Source organism: Prionailurus viverrinus, chromosome C1, assembly GCF_022837055.1.
Source record: "Prionailurus viverrinus isolate Anna chromosome C1, UM_Priviv_1.0, whole genome shotgun sequence".
NCBI classification, from domain to species: Eukaryota; Metazoa; Chordata; class Mammalia; order Carnivora; family Felidae; genus Prionailurus; species Prionailurus viverrinus.
Genome location: NC_062568.1, coordinates 181,252,628 through 181,271,345, shown reverse-complemented (window position 1 = coordinate 181,271,345; position 18,718 = coordinate 181,252,628). Strand labels below are relative to the sequence as shown.

At 38.9% G+C, this 18,718-nt stretch overlaps 1 protein-coding gene across 8 annotated transcripts in view; it reads left to right on the top strand.

Annotated features, from left to right (window-relative positions):
* CCDC30 (coiled-coil domain containing 30) overlaps positions 1 to 18,718 on the top strand; it is a 131,594-nt gene that overhangs the window by 74,255 nt on the left and 38,621 nt on the right. For 7 of the 8 annotated variants that reach the window (XM_047873832.1, XM_047873833.1, XM_047873831.1 and 4 more), the window contains 3 exons: positions 3,659 to 3,838; positions 12,878 to 13,087; positions 16,682 to 16,836. In XM_047873832.1, the coding sequence (XP_047729788.1) occupies positions 3,659 to 3,838; positions 12,878 to 13,087; positions 16,682 to 16,836 (545 nt within the window). Of the gene's footprint in view, positions 1 to 905; positions 930 to 3,658; positions 3,839 to 12,877; positions 13,088 to 16,681; positions 16,837 to 18,718 lie in introns of those variants that run through there. The other variant, XM_047873838.1, reaches the window with a different exon arrangement.

Below are 18,718 nucleotides of genomic sequence, written 5' to 3'. Positions count from 1 at the left end.
AGCTTCTTAGGGTTTCACTGAATTCTTGCAGAGTTCAGTAATTTTATTCCACAATAATGACTTTGAATTATTGAAAGAAGAGTAAGTTGCTCTTACTCGTTTATCCAGCTGTTGTTAATTGAGCATCTATGATGGGTCAGGCCCCGTGTTAGGGCCCATACAGCAGGAAACAAAATAGACGTGGGCTTCATGGGAAAAAATAACGTATTCGTGTTTTGAACTTTACATTTCCCAAAACAGTATAACACACACTATTTCATTTACTTCTTTAAGGAGGCAAGGATTTTGGACAGACTTTAGTGTTTCTGCAGTGTGCTGTGCAGTGATAATTTCAGAACCTTTTTCTGTGTAGAGGGTGCTTGGATCTACTGGTGGCTATAAATTGTTGTACTTTTTAGTTCTTGTGTATGTGAGGGTTGTGGTCTTCACCCTGTTGTCGGATTACAGTGTCTAGTGCCTAGCTGATTGTTCATGTGTGCTGCATCTTCTTAATCTCTTAACATACACATTTAAGCAACGATAGCTAGGGGTGCCTGGATGGCTCAGTCGGTTGAGCGTCCAACTTCGGCTTAGGTCATGAACTCACTGTTCGTGAGTTCAAGCCCTGCGTCAGGCTCCGTGCTGACAGCTCAGAGCCTGGAGCCTGCTTTGGATTCTGTGTCTCCCTCGCTCTCTCTCCTTTCCCTGCTTGTACATCTGTCTCTCAAAAAATGAATAAATGTTAAAAAAAATTTTTTTAAGCAACTGTAGCTTGAGACTAGATATCAGACTTTAAAGAATGCTTATTGATAGTAAATACATAGAAAAAGAATGGTGAGAGCCTCTTTTATGAGTAAGTACATGAGCTCTATTGTTCATATGTATTTGTGACATCATTTGTGGCTGTCAGTTGCCTTTGGTGGCTTAACTGCTGTTCAACAGTGTTCCAGGTACGATTGTGATAGCTGAATTCTAGATTATTACTTTCCCCACATTCATGAAACCAACTGGAATCACCATTAATTATCTGAATGTTATAGGTTTAAAATCTAGTTTCATGGTTTTACATAGCATTATTGAATATTTACTATGTTCCAGGCACTATACTAAATACCTTGTGTATATTAAGCAACACAACAAGACAGGATATTATTGTTGCCACTTTATAGATGAGGAAACTGAGCCTTTAGAGAGGTTAAATAATTTTCCCAGAATAACACATTGTGATGGAACCTGGGTCTGTCTACTCTAGAGCTTGACCTTTTAGCTGCTATTTGATTTGTTTCCCCCTGCTGAGAAGTTCAAAGAAAGCATACACTTCTCATGTAGAGCTAACTTCCTGAGGAAGGCTGACAAACTGTCTCCCAAAAGGCCTCTCAGGGTGTCTGTTATAGATTATCTGAGTGAATTCATTCAGGGTTTGATGTAGGCTTGTAGGCTTGATGTATTAGTCCCCCTAGAATGGATCTGTATCTTGGGGATAAACTCAAACCAAACTTTTGAGACTATTGGGTAAAATCAGAATGGCTGTTAGTTATTATTCTGTAATGATTAATCATAATTATCACTTGAACTTGTTTAAATAAACAGCACATTTACCCATAGAGAGTGAAGAAAAATCAAAATCTGAAGGATGTTTGCTGAGTAGAGAGACAGAACAAGTGGACTTTGTTTGTTGAGTGACACATTCACAGGTTGGATAGCCCATTCCATCCACATTCACTGGATGAGAATATTTAAGGTTCGTAAGCTTTAATTGTTTCCACAAAAGGAATGATCTTGTCATTGGGACCAGTATATGGATTTGGTTCATATTAGATTTTTCTTTTGTGAAGACAATATTTTAAAATATTAAAAGCTAGATTTTAAGCCTATAAAATTAAGATAATTAGTACTGGTTCCATTTTTATTTATTTTAATTCTTAAGGAATTATGAATTCCTTAAGAAGAGACATTACGCATCATCTGGTCTTATGCCTTTAATTTGCAGATGAGTCAGCTGAGACTCAGAGAGGATAATTGCCTTAATAAATCTGTTGATTGATCAAGAAAGGATGCTTGTGTACTTTCCTTTGCACTCCTACATGGTTCCTAGTAGCCTGGCTGAGTCTAACCGCCTCTGTAATAACTTTCTACCAGGAAGCAATTTACATGTGGGGAAAAAATAAGGACCCTGTATGTTGGTCACTTGACTGTTTGGTAGCTTCTTTAATGGTTGCCTTTCATAAAAAACAATTTGCATTTCTACTCTGGCAAAGTGACTTGACTAGAAAATGTAGGCAAGAAAAACTATTGTTCTGGCTTTTCTCATCTTCAAAACAGGCTAAAAACTTCTGTACATGGGTGTAAAGGGGGTGCTTCTCTTGTATATCTTGGGCATGTTTAAGTGGCCATATGGGCCGCCAATTACTAATTGATTATTAAAAGCTGCTGTTGTCTGATAGTTAAATAAGAAGCTGGACTGGTGATCAAGGCTTTCCAGGTTTCAGGAGAACTCTTGTTTCAGGTGGAGCAGAAGGCAGTTAAAATAAAATTGGGTAGCATCCACAATAATGGGTAGTGGGTAATGGGCGGTGTCACTGAGTGCTTCTTGTGTACTATGTCATGCTGAGTTCTTGCATGCATTATCTTACTTACCCTTCACTCCATCCAGCAGTTATCATTATTATCCCCATTTTAAGATGAGGAAAATGAAAAGCAGAAAGACTAAGGAACTCCTCCAAGACAGATTCAGGACTGAAACCCAGATGCATCTAGTTCCAAAGATAGGGTTCTTAATAACTACACTAGAATTCCATTAAAGAATTTTTTTCTAGGTATCTTAGACACTTGCAACTCTGGGACAAGCAAATTTGGATTTAGACTGCCTTTTTGAATATACCAAGATGAGAATTGAAGGGCTTATAGGACTTGGGCAATTCTGTGTTGCAGTTCTGTTGTAAGCAAGAGAGACTAAGCAAGAGACATGGGCTTTCTGGGAAGTCATGGACAGGAAGTACACTGGACCAGGACTCAGGAAACTCTATATCTTATCTGTTAACTGGATACAGTTGAATTCTTTATCTACACAGCACACCGATGTGAGCCTACCTTTTAGAGAATCCAAATGACTCCTCCTTTGGTCAAGGTGGTTTTATTGCGCTGGAGACCTGACAGGAGGGTGTATGGTTGTCGAATAGTAACTGAAGAAGAATCATCTGGTAGTAACAAGGAAAGTGATGAGGAAGGCTGAAAATTTAAGATCTCCTGCTAAATGTTCTTTCTTTTTGCCAACAGACACCACACACATGCACACATACTACATACACATTCACACTTTCCTTCTTCACATTTTGGCTCTTTGAACTTTCCATTGAAATATTTTACCCTAAAACGGTCCATGCTTCTGTTTCCCTTCATTGATGTGAAAAATAAGAAAGTTAGTTGTCTATGCTTAACTGCTTTGCCTAAATGATTTCTTTGATATGTTCATTCTAAAATAACAAGAGTTAAATCATACGAACATGTACCAACTAAACATAAGTATAGAAAGAGTAATTTGCTATAGGTAAGCCAACTCCAAAAATATTTACCTATGAATAATCAGGTCCTGACATTTCTGCTTCTGATAGCTGGAACCCACGTTTTACCAATATTCTTTCAAATTGTCCATGTTTCTCTCTTAAAATGTTTGTTTTAGTATCTATCATCTGGAGAAAAACAGAAATACCAGCAGCAAGAGGATGTACAACAGCTTCGCCAGAATTTACACCGGCTCCAGATTCTGTGCAGCTCAGCCGAAAAAGAGCTCCGGTATGAGCGAGGAAAGAATTTGGACTTAAAGCAGCATAATAGCTTACTTCAGGAAGAAAGCATTAAGGTAACTCTAGTGGGTGTGTCCTTGATTGGAGGGTCTCAATTGCTTAATCAGCCCTGTGGATAAATGAATTAGAACTCCTCAGCTGCATAGTTCATGATAGGATCCACAGATGTGTGGACAATGTGAGCTCTCTGATAACTCCCTCTGACTTTGCCCTACCAAGTAGGTACACAGTTCAGTTGTTTCTCTGCTGCTGAAGCTGTGTGTATACTGTCAACCTGTCAATGTGAAACACTTTAAGTTATACAATCTTTTGAAATCATTAGCTACAACTTTTAACACTTAATCAATTTGAACCACCTGACCCCAAACACTAGTGGTCTTGACCTAGTTCTAGCTGCAGTCTTATTTATTCCCTAAGAGATGTATCCATTATTATTGGTTGAATCAAATATCGACTGCACCGAGGTACAATTCCTAGGAGGGCAAACTTGTTCTTCCTGACTCAAGACTATCAAAAAGTTAGGAGGACATCCCCTAAACATGCCTGTTTTAAAATAACCTATCGTGGATGCCTAGGTGGCTCGGTCATTAAGCATCTGACTTCCACTCAGGTCATGATCTCATGGTTTGTGAGTTCAAGTCCCAGATCAGATGAGCATGAGCCACACCTCGGGTAAAACACGAGTCCCATTTCGAGTGGGCTCTGCTTCCTCTCTCTCTCTCTCTCTCTCTCTCTCTCTCTCTCTCTCTCTCCCTCTCTCTGCCCCTTTCTCACTTGTGCCCTCTCTCTCTAAAAAAATAAACAAGTAAAATAAATAAAATAATCTATGGAGAACGTCATCCACAGAGTCATCTAAATTTTGTGAACCACATAAATATTCAAACTGAACCATCATGTAAAGTAGTGCTTCCTTTTAATTGAGGTTCAATTCTGTAAGCATATATCAGGGACCTAGTTTCTATAAGTCCCCATCTAAAGTTCTGGAATTCAACATTCAACAAATATTTGCTAAGCATCAGTCATATCCTGGGCAGGCAATCTTGTTGATACTGAAGGTTTAGTTGTAGGTAAAACCAATACAATTCTTATCCCCTGGTTAGTAGGGACCCATCCAGAGTCAAATCCTGCCTACCTTTTGTTTTTGTAAATAAAACTTTATTGGCACACAGCCATACCTGTTTGTTTACATATTATGGATGGCTGCTTTTGTACTACAAAAGCAGATTTGACTAGTTCTGACAGAGACCATGTGGCCCACAAAGGCTAAAATATTTGTGCTCTTGACCTTTTATAGGAAAATTTGTCACATCTGGTGAGGCAGGAACAGGGTAACTTATTCAAATAGTGACATAAAAATGAATTAAGGGGCACCTGGGTGGCTCAATCAGTTGAGCCTCTGACTCTTGATTTCAGCTCAGGTGATGATCCCAGGGTTGTGGTATCTAGCCCCGTGTGGGGCTCTGCACTGAGCATGGAGTCTGCTTAAGATTCTCCCTCCCCGCCTCTCCCCTGCTCACAGGCCCTCTCTCTCTCTCAATAAAAATAAAAAATAAGATAAAATTTTAATAAATTAATCAAGAAACGTCCCTACTTTTTAGTAACTCACAATCTAGTATAGGAGATATAGATGAAAACAAGCATTTATGTCAAACTTTAAGGGAAGCCTTTCTTTTCTTTTCTTTTTTCAATATATAAAGTTTATTGTCAAATTGGTTTCCATACAACACCCAGTGCCCATCCCAAAAGGTGCCCTCCTCAATACCTAAGGGAAGCCTTTCTAGGGAGTCCTAGTGTTCCAGGATTATTTGAATAAACCTCTTTCTTACCCTCACTCCTCATGATTTTTTTAATATTGGTCACATTCTCTCAAGCCTTTGTAGTTTTAAATTAAATTCCAAATCTTTATCACATTTCCTTATAACACATTTCTGAGATCCTCTTAACTATCTAACTCTGAAAATATTCAAGCAATACTACATCTTTCTTAAGGTGTGATGATCGGACAACACAGATTATAATGCCTTATCTGTGGTTGACACCCTAGAAATTTTTGTTGAATTAATGAATGAGTCCTTCAGGGATAGGTAAATGATAAATTGGTAAAAAGTGAAGCCATCTTTTGTTCTGTTTTAAATCCCTTCATGGTGGGATAAAATATTGGCCATTCCAGTAATGAGGCATCAGTGTTTTGGCTGATCCCTTAGGCCAGGCACCTAAGCAAAGTCATATATAACAGCCAATTACCTTTTATTGACAGTTTGTCTGTTTTATCTCTTATAAACCTCCCTACAGCCCTAAAGGGTCAGCATTTTATAGATGAGAAACTATTCAGTATTGCAAAGCTAACAAATCATGGAGTCAGAATTTAAATTCAGGTCTGTTTCTCTTTTTCCTATGAAGGAATCTTTCTGTATTATACCTTTCCTCATTTTGGAACCTCAGCTTTGCAAACTTAGAACTCACTCTTTAAAATCCACTCAGAGATGATCAAACTCTGGGGCTCTGGCTAATGTTAGGCATACTTATAAGACTGATTAAGAAACCAGAGAATGGGATGCTTGGATGGCTTGGATGGTTGAGTGCCCAACTCTTGATTTTGGCTCATGTCATGATCCCAGTGTCATGGGATCAAGCCCCAAGTTGGGCTCTGCACTGAGCATGGAGCCTGCTTAAGATATTTCTCTCTCTCTCTCTCTCTCTCTCTCTCTCTCTCTCTGTCCCTCCCCCACGCACACACATACACTCTCTCTCAAATAAGAAAGAAACTAGAGTATTAATTTATTACTTTTAAACCATTTTATTATGAAATATAACACTCAGAAAGTACCTAAGTATATAGTTTAACAAATTGTTATAAAGCAAGTACCCATATAACCACCACCCTGGATAAGAAACAGTGCATTGCCTGCACACCAGCAGCCCCTGCCTGCCTCTTTCCCATCTATAATCCTGTCGCCTTCCCATTTTAGCAGTAACCACTAATCTTGATTAATAACTCTTTTGCTTTACTTTATAGTTTCACCAACTGTGAATCTCAAACAAAATAGTTTTGCCGATTCTTGAATATTTTACAAATACAATCAATCAGTGTATGCACCTTCTATCTTTTTATGACCTACTTGTTTGGAACATTCACCCATGTTGTGCTGTATAGCTATTGTTCGTCCATTTTCTTTGCAGTATAGTATTCCACCATAAGAAATTGCCATTACCTATTCTTTCTATGGTTTATGGGCATCTTGTATGTTTCCAGCCTGGGCTATTAAGAAGAATGCTATAGGCTTTCAGAGCTTCAGGCAGAGAATTGTTCTGACAACACCAGCACTGAGACACTGAACTAGATCCTCTTACTGGTGTTTGAACATCCCAGCCTGAAGCTAAAAATGCCCTCCTACATGCACATATCATTGGCCATAATAGTGTTTGCTCCACTGTTGTCTCATTCCATCAGTACCAGCATGATCAAAACGCTACATGTTAGCCCTATGACTGATGATCACAAGTCCCGGAGGCCTTTAGCTTTCTTGGTCTGTGGAAGAGGTGGTCTTGTATGAAAGGACTTGTGCCTTTTCTATTTACAGTAAGAAGTTTAGGTTTCAAAACCCTGACCTAATCCAGTGCACCAAATATTCCAACACTTGATTTTTTCTTTTCCCCTATTTCTTTGTTTCTTCTTCTAGTCATTAGATCTGTGTCTTACTGAGTTTTTCATGGCTACATTTTTCTTTTTTTGTAACCTCATAATCCCCTTCACCTCTTTTGCCCATCTGCGCCACCTTCCTCCCTCGTGGTAGTAACCAGTTTGTTTTTTGTATTTATGAATCAATTTCTGTTTGGTTTGGTTTGTTTCAGATTTCCCATATAAGTGAAATCCTATGTCTTTATCCGTGGCTACACTGTTCTTGAAAAATGAAAGTTCCAGGCTAACTAATAGGTTAGAGTGCCCTTCAAGAAGAAATCGAGATTTAATAGATTTGTTCCTGTCAATGAGGTTTCAAAAACTGTACCAATCCTCCAAAATAAAATGAGAAAAATTTTTTTTTAAATTAAAAAAAAAGGGGGAGAGAGTAGTTGAACTGGTTTAGAATAGTGGAGGGAGATAAAGGAGGATTTTTACTGAGAAAATAGGAGGCTTATTAAAGTCAGATCTAGAATTTCTTTTTGATAATACCAAAGAGACTAGCTTATTACAGTAGTTTTTTCCTCTTGATCTACATTGACCCACCAGTGATACCAAGGCATATTACTTGTAGGGTTTAATTTCTTCATTTCTACACGTGTTCATTTCTACTCTGTTTAATAAATTATTTTGACCTTTTTACATGCCTGTTAACATTTTTGGAGATGGCATATCTGGTCTTCAGAAATTAATGCAAAAGGAGGTATCATAAGCTTAGCACTCTGGATGCTTGAGTAGCCTTTATCCAAGGATCTTTGCTTTAAAACAGAGAGCATAACAGCACATTATTTCAGACATGTTCATTTATTGAATGTAAGACTCTTTCCTGAACAGCGAGATGTACAAAAGGATCTGAGTTAACATGTCTACTTTTTAAAAAACTGCTGCTGGGGCGCCTGGGTGGCTCGGTCGGTTAAGTGTCCGACTTCAGCTCAGGTCATGATCTCACGGTCCGTGAGTTCGAGCCCCGCGTCGGGCTCTGTGCTGACTGCTCAGAGCCTGGAGCCTGTTTCAGATTCTGTGTCTCCCTCTCTCTCTGCCCCTCCCCTGTTCACGCTCTGTCTCTCTCTGTCTCAAAAATAAACGTTAAAAAAAATTTTAAAAACAAACTGCTGCTGTGAACGTTCGTATACATGTATCCTGATGTCCACAGGACATATTTCTCTAGGAAGGGAGTGGGAGTGGAATTATTGCATCACAGCGTATGTGTTACTTCAACTCCTGTCTAAAGGTTTATACTCCCACCAGCAGGTAGGAAGGTTCCTGTTGCTCTGCGTCCTCACCAACTCTTGGTACTGTCAGACTTTAAATTTTTTTGCTAATCTCGGTTACATGTATAGTGGTATAGCTCCTAGCATTTTAATGTGCATTTCCCTGTTTACAAATGAAGATGAACAGCTCTCTCTAAATGTATTTGACATCTGAGTTCCTATTTTGTGAACTCCCTGTTTAAGATTTTGTTTACTTTTCTTTGGGACTTCTGTCCTTTTAATTTTCCCATTCATTTGTAGGAATTCTTTGTATATGAAGCCTTCATCAGGTTTGTATCACCAACACCTTCTACTCTGTGACTTACATTTTCACTCTCTAAATAGAAGTTTTGATGAATCAAAGTTTTTCATTTTAACCTAATCAATGTTTACCTTTATAATTGGTGATTTCAGGTTCTGACTTAAGAAATCTTTGTCAGCCTCAAAGTCATAAAGATATTCTCCTACATTACTATCCTGTCCACTAGGACATAAGAAATGTGTGTGGTCTGTTTCTGAGCTCTCTCTTTTGTTCCATTGTTCTGTCTATTCTTGTGCCGATAGCATGCTATCTTAATTTAGCATTATGCAGACCTCAATATTTGATAGAGCACAGCTTTTCATTTTGTTGTTCTTGTTCTAGGATGCCTGGATATTCTTGGCCATTTGAAATTTTATATAAATTTTGTCATCAGTTTGTCAAGTTACACGCACAAACCCACATGTACTCACACACAACATACATATACTAACACATAACCTTTGGGGATACACTGAATTTATATACTAAATCTATAGATAAATTTGGGCAGAGTTTAAATCTTTACAATATTGAATCCTCCATGAAATATGTGTGTATTATATTTAGGTCTTCTTTAATTTTTCCCAATATCCTAATTTTCTTTGTGGAGATCTTATACATCTTTTATGTTAGACACATTCCTAGGTGCTGATGTTTTCCATACTATTGTAAATGGTAACTTTTTAAAGTTCCATTTTCTAACTATTGCTAATACATAAACATGCAGTGAATTTTTTCGAATAAAAACCTTGCCATATTTTTAAATTACTTCTTACAATTGATGCTTATATTATTTTGTATTGTATACACAAGCAATCATATCATCTAGGAATAAATATAATTTTCTTTCTTTCCTTCCACATGTTATACCTTTCATTCTTTTTTCTTGCCTAAGCAGTGGCTAGTACAGTGCCAAATAGAACCGATGATAGTGGGTAACATTTTCTCATTCCCAGTCTCAAAGAAAAAGTTCTAAAATATCAGTTAATATGCCTTGTAGGGTTTTTTTAATAGACATTTTTTAATCACATTAAGAAAATTCTTGGGGCACCTGGGTGGCTCAGTTGGCTAAGCATCCAACTTCGGCTCAAGTCATGATCTCACATTTCGTGAGTTCGAGCCCCATGTCGGGCTCTGTGCTGACAGCTCAGAGCCTGGAGCCTGCTTCAGATTCTGTGTCTCCCTCTCTCTCTGCCCCTCCCCGGCTCTCACTCTGTCTCTCTGTCTCTCTCTGTCTCTCTGTCTCTCAAAAAAAAAAAAAATTTTTTTAATAAAATTCTTTTATAGTTTTCATTCAATGTTTTTGGATGAGTACATGTTGAATTTCATCAAATTATTTTCTGCATAACTTTTTGAGAAGATAAGATTTTTATATCTGTTAATACAGTGAATTATATTGACTGATTTTCTAATGCTAACTCAACTCTGCATTCCTAGGATAAACCCATCTTCATCCTAAATTATTATCCTTTTTCTGCATTGCTGGTGTTAGCTTGCTAGTATTTCTTTGGTATTTTTGCATCTTAGTTCGCAAATGAGACTAGCTTGTCATTTTTCTTCCTTATAACATTCACATCAAACTTTAGCATAAAGGTGCCCCGCGTCAGGCTCTGGGCTGATGGCTCAGAGCCTGGAGCCTGTTTCCGATTCTGTGTCTCCCTCTCTCTCTGCCCCTCCCCCGTTCATGCTCTGTCTCTCTCTGTCCCAAAAATAAATAAAAAACGTTGAAAAAAAAAATTTTAAAAACTTTAGCATAAAGGTTACCCTAGCCCCTTAACATAAGACAGGTAACATACCTTCATTTTTTGTTCTCTGGAAGAGTTTGTAAGAGTGAATTACAGTTGGGGCACCTGAGGCACCTGGGTGGCTCAGTTGGTTGAGCATCTGACTCTTGATTTCAGTTCAGGTCATGATTTTGGTTCAGATCGTGATTTCACGGTTGTCAGATGGAGCCCCATGTTGGGCTCTGTGCTGACAGGGCAGAGCCTGCTTGGGATTCTCTCTCCCTCTCTTTCTCTCTCCTCCCCAACTTGTGCATGCTCTCTCTCTCAAAAATAAATAAACTGTAAAAAAAAAAAAAAAAAGGAGTAAATTACAACTATTTCTTCTTTAATAATTATAAGACCTCATTTCTGAATCCTTCTGATTCTAGAGTTTTCTTTTGGGAAGATTTTCAATTACTGATTCAGTTTCTTAATGGTTATAAGAAGTCACATTTTTAATTTCTTCTTGTATGAACTTTGGTATGTTTTATTTTTATAGAAATTTTTTTCGTTTAAATTTTCAAAATTTTTATTAAAGTTAGTCATCAACTTTTAAAAATAGAGATGGCCCTTTTTACTTTCATGATTCTAAATAACCTGTGATTTAAAAGAGGTTGGCAGGGGCGCCTGGGTGGCGCAGTCGGTTAAGCGTCCGACTTCAGCCAGGTCACGATCTCGCGGTCCGTGAGTTCGAGCCCCGCGTCAGGCTCTGGGCTGATGGCTCAGAGCCTGGAGCCTGTTTCCGATTCTGTGTCTCCCTCTCTCTCTGCCCCTCCCCCGTTCATGCTCTGTCTCTCTCTGTCCCAAAAAAGTAAACGTTGAAAAAAAAAAATTAAAAAAAAAAAAAGATGTTGGCAAAGACCAGACCATAGAAGGCCAGGCTAGCTGCTGGGATTTGTTTCCAGAGTTTCAGGAAGCCTGAAAGATTTAAGCAGTGGAGTGAATAGTTCAATCTATGTTTTTAAAAGAACACTTTGAGGGCGTCTGGGTGGCTCAGTCGGTTAAGCGTCTGACTTCCGCTCGGGTCATGATCTCGCGGTCCGTGAGTTCGAGCCCCCCGTCAGGCTCTGTGCTGACTGCTCAGAGCCTGGAGCCTGTTTCAGATTCTGTGTCTCCCTCTCTCTCTGATCCTCCCCCTCCCTCTCTCTGTCTCAAAAATAAATAAACGTTAAAAAAAATGTTTTTAAAGAACACTTTGGCTGCATTGTAGAGAACAGATTAGAAGGGCGTAAAAATGGAAGTGGCAGAACCATGTCATTATTGCAACAACCAAGGCTGGAGACCATGATGTTGGAGAGGAGGGTGTGGTAGACACTGATGGGCCGATGCAAGACGTGTTGTGGAGGGAGCACGACAGCAAGTGCCGAAGGGCCTCAGGATGGGAAAGGAAGACTCAGGATTACTTTGAGACTGCTGGCCTGAACAAAACCTTGGATGGAGGCATCATTTATTGAAATCGGGAAGACTGAGAGAGAAAAATCATTTTTGATATGGACAGAATCAGGGAGTTTTATTTTGGCAGTTCCAGGCACAAAGATGGTATTTCAAATTGTGACAGTGAACTAGGGAAGGAATGATCAACTCTTAAAGCCTAGGAGAGTCCAGTGATATTTAGAAGCTGGGCAGCATTAGAAGAGTCTACACAAGAGACCAGGAAGGAACTGCAAAGAGATGCAAGCAAACCAGGAGAGTTTGGTATCACAGACTCCATGATAATTTTCTGAGACAGAGGTAGTGAATGCTACCTAAGAGGTCAGTTGTCCACTGGATTCATTTTGGCAGTGGGGACATCAGTAGTGCCCCAGCATAAATAGTTTCATGCAGGAGTGGGAATGAAAGCCAGCGTGCAGTAGATTTTTAAAAAAGGATGGAAAATGTTTAGACCGTGCATGTGTAGAAACATTAGGAAAATTCCTCTGTCCAGCGGTCATCTGGCAAACCTTACTGACACAAGACAGTTCCGGGGAGTTAATCATCCACGTGACATTCGTTATTTGTCAGCTCTTAGGGGACTGCACTGCTTGGAAAAGTGCTTATTCTGGCTCATGTTCATGTTCTTTCCATGCTTATTTCTATCACTCTTGTTTATTCCCCTCCTCTAGATCAAAATTGAACTAAAGCAGGCCCAGCAGAAGTTATTAGATGGTACAAAGATGTGCTCTTCACTCACGGCAGAATGGAAGCACGGTCAGCAGAAAATCAGGGAACTGGAGCTGGAGGTACTTAAACAGGATCAGAGCATTAAATCACAGGACAACCTGAAGGAAAAGCTGGCTCAAGAGAAATCAAAAGTCGCTGATGCAGAGGAAAAGGTAATTATCCTCATGCTTAGTAAGTACCATATGCTGGATACCAGTACTAAAATCCTGTTTCCCTAAGGATTTTAAGAAGTAGCTATGATGCACACTTCATAGAATTCCAGGGTTTTTCTGTGCTCTTCCATGCTTTCCTCTCTTTTGACTTCACCTGCTCCTGCAGTTCCAGTAAATCTCATGTTTCTTTAAACTGCATGAACTTGAAAAGGTAAGGGTCTGTAAAGCTATAGCATGAATTTAAAGTGACTGAAACCATATGACTTTTGTTTTATACTTTCAACTTTTAAAAGACTTATTCTCCTCTCCTTTGGATTGTCTCTCTCTATGGTTTTTATTTTATAATTTTGGGGGTGAAATGAACCATTTTGAAATAATGCCCCTGCATTTTAGATTCGCTAACACCAGGTGGCAGTAGTATGCAACAGTTGCACATTTTGATCTGTGGGTTTCAGTCAAATCTCACGTAAAAAATAAATCCTTAAATAAATAAATAGTGTAATCCAACAGTATAAATATGAAACAAACATCAAAAAGCAGATGACAGCAATCTTAATTATGCTCAAAAGCCTAATTTTGAGCTAAAGAAACCAGAACAAAAGACTTCATACTATGTAATTTCATTTATAAGAGGTTCAAGAAGAGACAAAACTAAACAGATGAACATAAGGGAAGGGAAGCAAAAATAATATAAAAACAGGGAGGGGGACAAAACATAAGAGCCTCAAACATAGAGAACAAACAAAGGATTGCTGGAGGGGTTGGGGGGGCGGGCAATGGGCTAAATAGGTAGGGGCATTAAGGAATCTACTCCTGAAATCATTGCATTATATATGCTAACTAACTTGGATGTAAATTAAAAAATAAATAAATTATTTTAAAAAAAAGAATGACAAAACTAAGCTACGGTCAGAGGATGTTGGTTGTCTTTATGAGGGTTATTAACTGGGAGAGGATGAGAGGGACTCTTCCATGGTGCTGGGAGCATTCTTTATCTTAGCGTGGGAAGTAGTTATGTAAGTAACTTCATTCAGTATGCTTCAAGATATGTGCACTTTATGTATGTTAGTACTCCATTAAAAAAGTAGTTGGCTGGGGCGTCAGGGTGGCTCAGTTAAGAATCTGACTCTTGATCTTGGCTCAGGTCATGATTTCACAGTTCATGGAATTCAGCCCCAGATCAGGCTCTGTGCTGACAATGCAGAGCCTGTTTGGGATTCTCTCTCTCTCCCTCTCTCATGACCCTCCCCTGCTCATGCTCATGCTCTCCCTCTTTCAAAATAAATAAACTTAAAAACAAGAAGTAGTTGGTAAAACTGATACAGATTAGTAAAAAACTCTAAATTTAGACAGTACTAAATACTGGTGAGGATTTTGTGCAACAGGGACCTCATATATTGACTGCAGTTGGAAGAGTAAATTAGCATAAACACTTCGGAAAGCAATTGGCATTTGCATCTAGTTAGGTTAAAGACATGTGTATCATACAACCCAATGCTTCTACTACTGGGCATAAATACTAGAAAAAGTGTTATACTGCACAGAGGTATCAGGAGACAGGAATACAATCATTTTTGTAGAAATATTGTTCCAAATAGCAGAAAATTGGAAGCAACCCAAACGTCCCCTGACATAATATCAAATAAATAAACTGTATATTTACACAATAGCATACAACAGTGAAAATAAATGAATTACAAGTACATGCTGTAGTTCAATATATATTGAATAAAAAATCAGGGGCACCTGGGTGGCTCGGCTGGTTAAGAGTCCGACTCTTGATTTTGGCTGAGGTCATTATCTCACAGTTTGTGAGTTCGAGCCCCATATCGGTCTCTGCACTGGCAGTGTGGAGCCTGCTTCGGATTCTCTCTCTGCCCCTCTCTTGCTCGTATTCTCTCTAAATAAATAAATAAATAAACATTTAAAAAAATCACCAAAAACACGGTATGATTTCATTGATTCAGAGGTCAAAATTATGTAAAGTAAAAGCCATGTTACACAGATTATATATTAAAGAAAAAGCAAGGGAATGATTAACCCAAAACTCAAGATAATTGGTTTTCTCAAGTGAGGAGGGAAGGGGGATAATTGACAAGGTCCCAGAGTAGACTGTAAAAGTATTGGAAATGTTCTTTTCTTAACTGGGTGACAGGTTCAAAAGTCTGCATATGTCCCTGATAGAGAAGCCAATGGGGTGGTGATATTTGCCTCTGTGGAATTAAGACTGAATATCTTTAAGGAAGCATTTTCCCTTTGTAGGACTAAACAGGGGCAGCTCAAAGGAACTTGAACTGGCCATGGATGACTGGCCGCCCACTGCCATTGCTCTCGAATCATTCTGCATTTCTGCATCTTCACCTCTCCTATAGTTTGTGGGCTCTGCCAAGACCTAGGGCTGGTGCACAAAGCCCTGCTCTTAATGCCGTGCACTGGCGTTCACGAGTGTTTGTGGGGACTGTGGTGCCAAACCATCATAAAGAATGCATTGTTGGATCAGGGCCAGGAATACATTCAGGAGACAATAGCTATTCTGCTAAGAACTACTCATTCAGCAGATATTTATTGAGCATCTACTATGTACCAGTCACAACTTAGGGTGACACAAAGGTTCATAAAAATATGTAAACAAATTAAAAGGATACTTATCTAATAAAAAAAGTTTTAATGAAGCTTTTAATCTAACATGTAAATTCTAAAATAAAATTATACATCTCTCTTTCAAATTCATAAATCTTATTGTTAGTCCTACCAGTGCATTAAAGAGCATATTACTGGTGCAAGGTGATACGCTAACAGGAACTCGATTTGTAAGAGACTCCTACTTCGTTTTAAGATCTTATCCTGAATCTAGTCACACTGTGGAGAAACTAGACACACTCCTACATTGCTGTTGGAAGTGTAAATTGGCCTAATACCTATGGAGCCAGCTTGGCATTATCTATTAAACAAACAAATAATAGTAATCTCTGCCCTAGCAAACCCACATCTCGTCATGTATTCTAGAGATTTGTTGGTAATAGCAAAAAATTGGAATCAATTTAATTGTCCATCAGTAGGGGTCTACTTAAATAAGTTATAATATATCCTTATATATGCAGCTGTAAAAGAGAGAGCGATTCTACATAAACATATAATATGGAAAAATCACCAAGTGTATTTTTATTTACAAAAAGCAAGCTGCATAAGTATATATGGTATGCCATCATTTGTGTAAAAAATATGTATATGAAGGAGAACTGTATAATAGTATTTATTTATATAGGCATAAATAAATCCCTGGAAGGGTACGTAAGAAACTAATACCAGTAATTGTGTATTTAGTGGAGGAAAAGAGGCAGGAAGACAGGATAAAGATGGGAAGGAGTTTTCACTGCATAGCTTCGTTTACCCAAACATACATTAAACTACGCGAATGTATCATGTAGTGTAAAACTTAGGTAACTTATTTTAAAATTAAATCTAGCCACATTCTCTGCTTTAGATCAGGTTTGTTTGTTAGCACTATGTTTGCTAGTTACTCATCCAGCATTTCCCTGATTGGAAAAAAAAAGGTCATGCTTAATGTTTTATTTGTGAAATTTTTCCTTCAAGATTTTGGATCTGCAGCAGAAATTAGAACATGCTCATAAAGTCTGTCTCACAGACACTTGTATTTCGGTAAAGAAGCAACTAGAGGAAAGGATAAAGGAAGCACTAGGAAATGAAGCGAAGACAAAGCAACTATATCAGGAGGAACAACAGAAGAGGTAAGAGGAGCAAAGATGTCAGTTTCCCATGGGCCAACCTGATTGAGTTTAGCAGGAATGTCAGTTTACGGATCTATTTCCTCTGTGTTCCCACTGCAGTGAACTATATTACACAACTTCTTGTATATAACACTCGTTACACTGTATTCGAATTGTTTTTCCTGTTTGCCTTTCACAAAAGAGTGTCAGATTCTTCAGGGCAGGGGTTATTTCTCGTTGCTCTGAGCCGGGTGCTCGGGTGCACGAGTAAATTTTCTTGAATGACTGACTAGATTACCTATGAAATATGATACTCTGGGCTTTGCTTTTCCAACTCTCACATGATTGGCATAAACTGCAAACTAAAGGAAATTGATTTTTGTATTTATCACCTGATTTCCTTGAAAGAAATTCCAAGTACTTTACAGACCTCTTAATCATCAGTAATCTGTCACCAAATAGGAGCTTTCATTTTTTTCTAAAATTATTATGATTACTATTAGAATTCTTACTTAAATGATCTTCCTGGATGCCCTAAATTTCAGTAACTGATGCTTCTTATTTCTATGGCACTGAAGAGTGAACCACATATGGGTTTTTTTTAATTTTTTTTTAATGTTTATTTATTTTTGAGACAGAGAGAGACAGAGCATGAACAGGGGAGGGTCAGAGAGAGAGGGAGACACAGAATCTGAAACAGGCTCCAGGCTCTGAGCTGTCAGCACAGTGCCCGACGCGGGGCTTGAACTCACGGACTGTGAGATCATGACCTGAGCTGAAGTCGGCCGCTTAACCGACTGAGCCACCCAGGCGCCCCTGAACCACATATGTTTTAAGAAAAATATGGTTGGGGCGCCTGGGTGGCGCAGTCGGTTAAGCGTCCGACTTCAGCCAGGTCACGATCTCGCGGTCCGGGAGTTCGAGCCCCGCGTCAGGCTCTGGGCTGATGGCTCAGAGCCTGGAGCCTGCTTCCGATTCTGTGTCTCCCTCTCTCTCTGCCCCTCCCCCGTTCATGCTCTGTCTCTCTCTGTCCCAAAAATAAATAAAAACGTTAAAAAAAAAAATTAAAAAAAAAAAAAAAAAAAAGAAAAATATGGTTTTAGCCACTGAAAAGACATGCAGACATTCACATACATAATGAAGCTCAGAAATTTATTTTCAGCTTTAGCTAAAAGCTCTAACATCAGCCCTGGCACTAAAAGGTACTCAGTAAATACTCAGTGAATGAATAATGTGTAAGTAAGTAAATGAATGAATGTATGAATGAATAATGAGCTCACTCAGGGAAGTACAGTAGAAAAATACTTGTCTCACTGCTACAGCTAACAGGATGGCAGACCATCCTGTTGTAATACACTTAGATCCTGAATAAACTATAGTAAGTAAACCTTTTAAGTGTTGCCCGCAATAAACCAAGAGAAAGTGCTAAGAGCAAACATACAATAAGCTACAACAAAAATGATGAATGGGGCAAACAAGCTTCTAAGTCAGGGGGCAAATAATAATATCAGCCCCAGGTTTGAGAGAAGGAGCTGAGGAAGTTTGCCCCAAGGGGGAAGAGGTGAACTAGAGATTCTAATATTAAAGCTGGGAAGCTTGAAGGAGCTGAAGTGTTCCCAAACAGGCAGCCCCCTGGCTTTCCCAAATTATCTCTGGAGGAAAACAACCCCAATTTTGATATTAAAGATTCCCATTTTAAAAAAAAAATTTTTTTTGATGTTTATTTATTTTTGAGACAGAGAGAGACAGAGCATGAACGGGGGAGGGTCAGAGAGAGAGGGAGACACAGAATCTGAAACAGGCTCCAGGCTCTGAGCGGTCAGCACAGAGCCCGACGCGGGGCTCGAACCCACGGACGGTGAGATCCTGACCTGAGCCGAAGTCGGACACTTAACCAACTGAG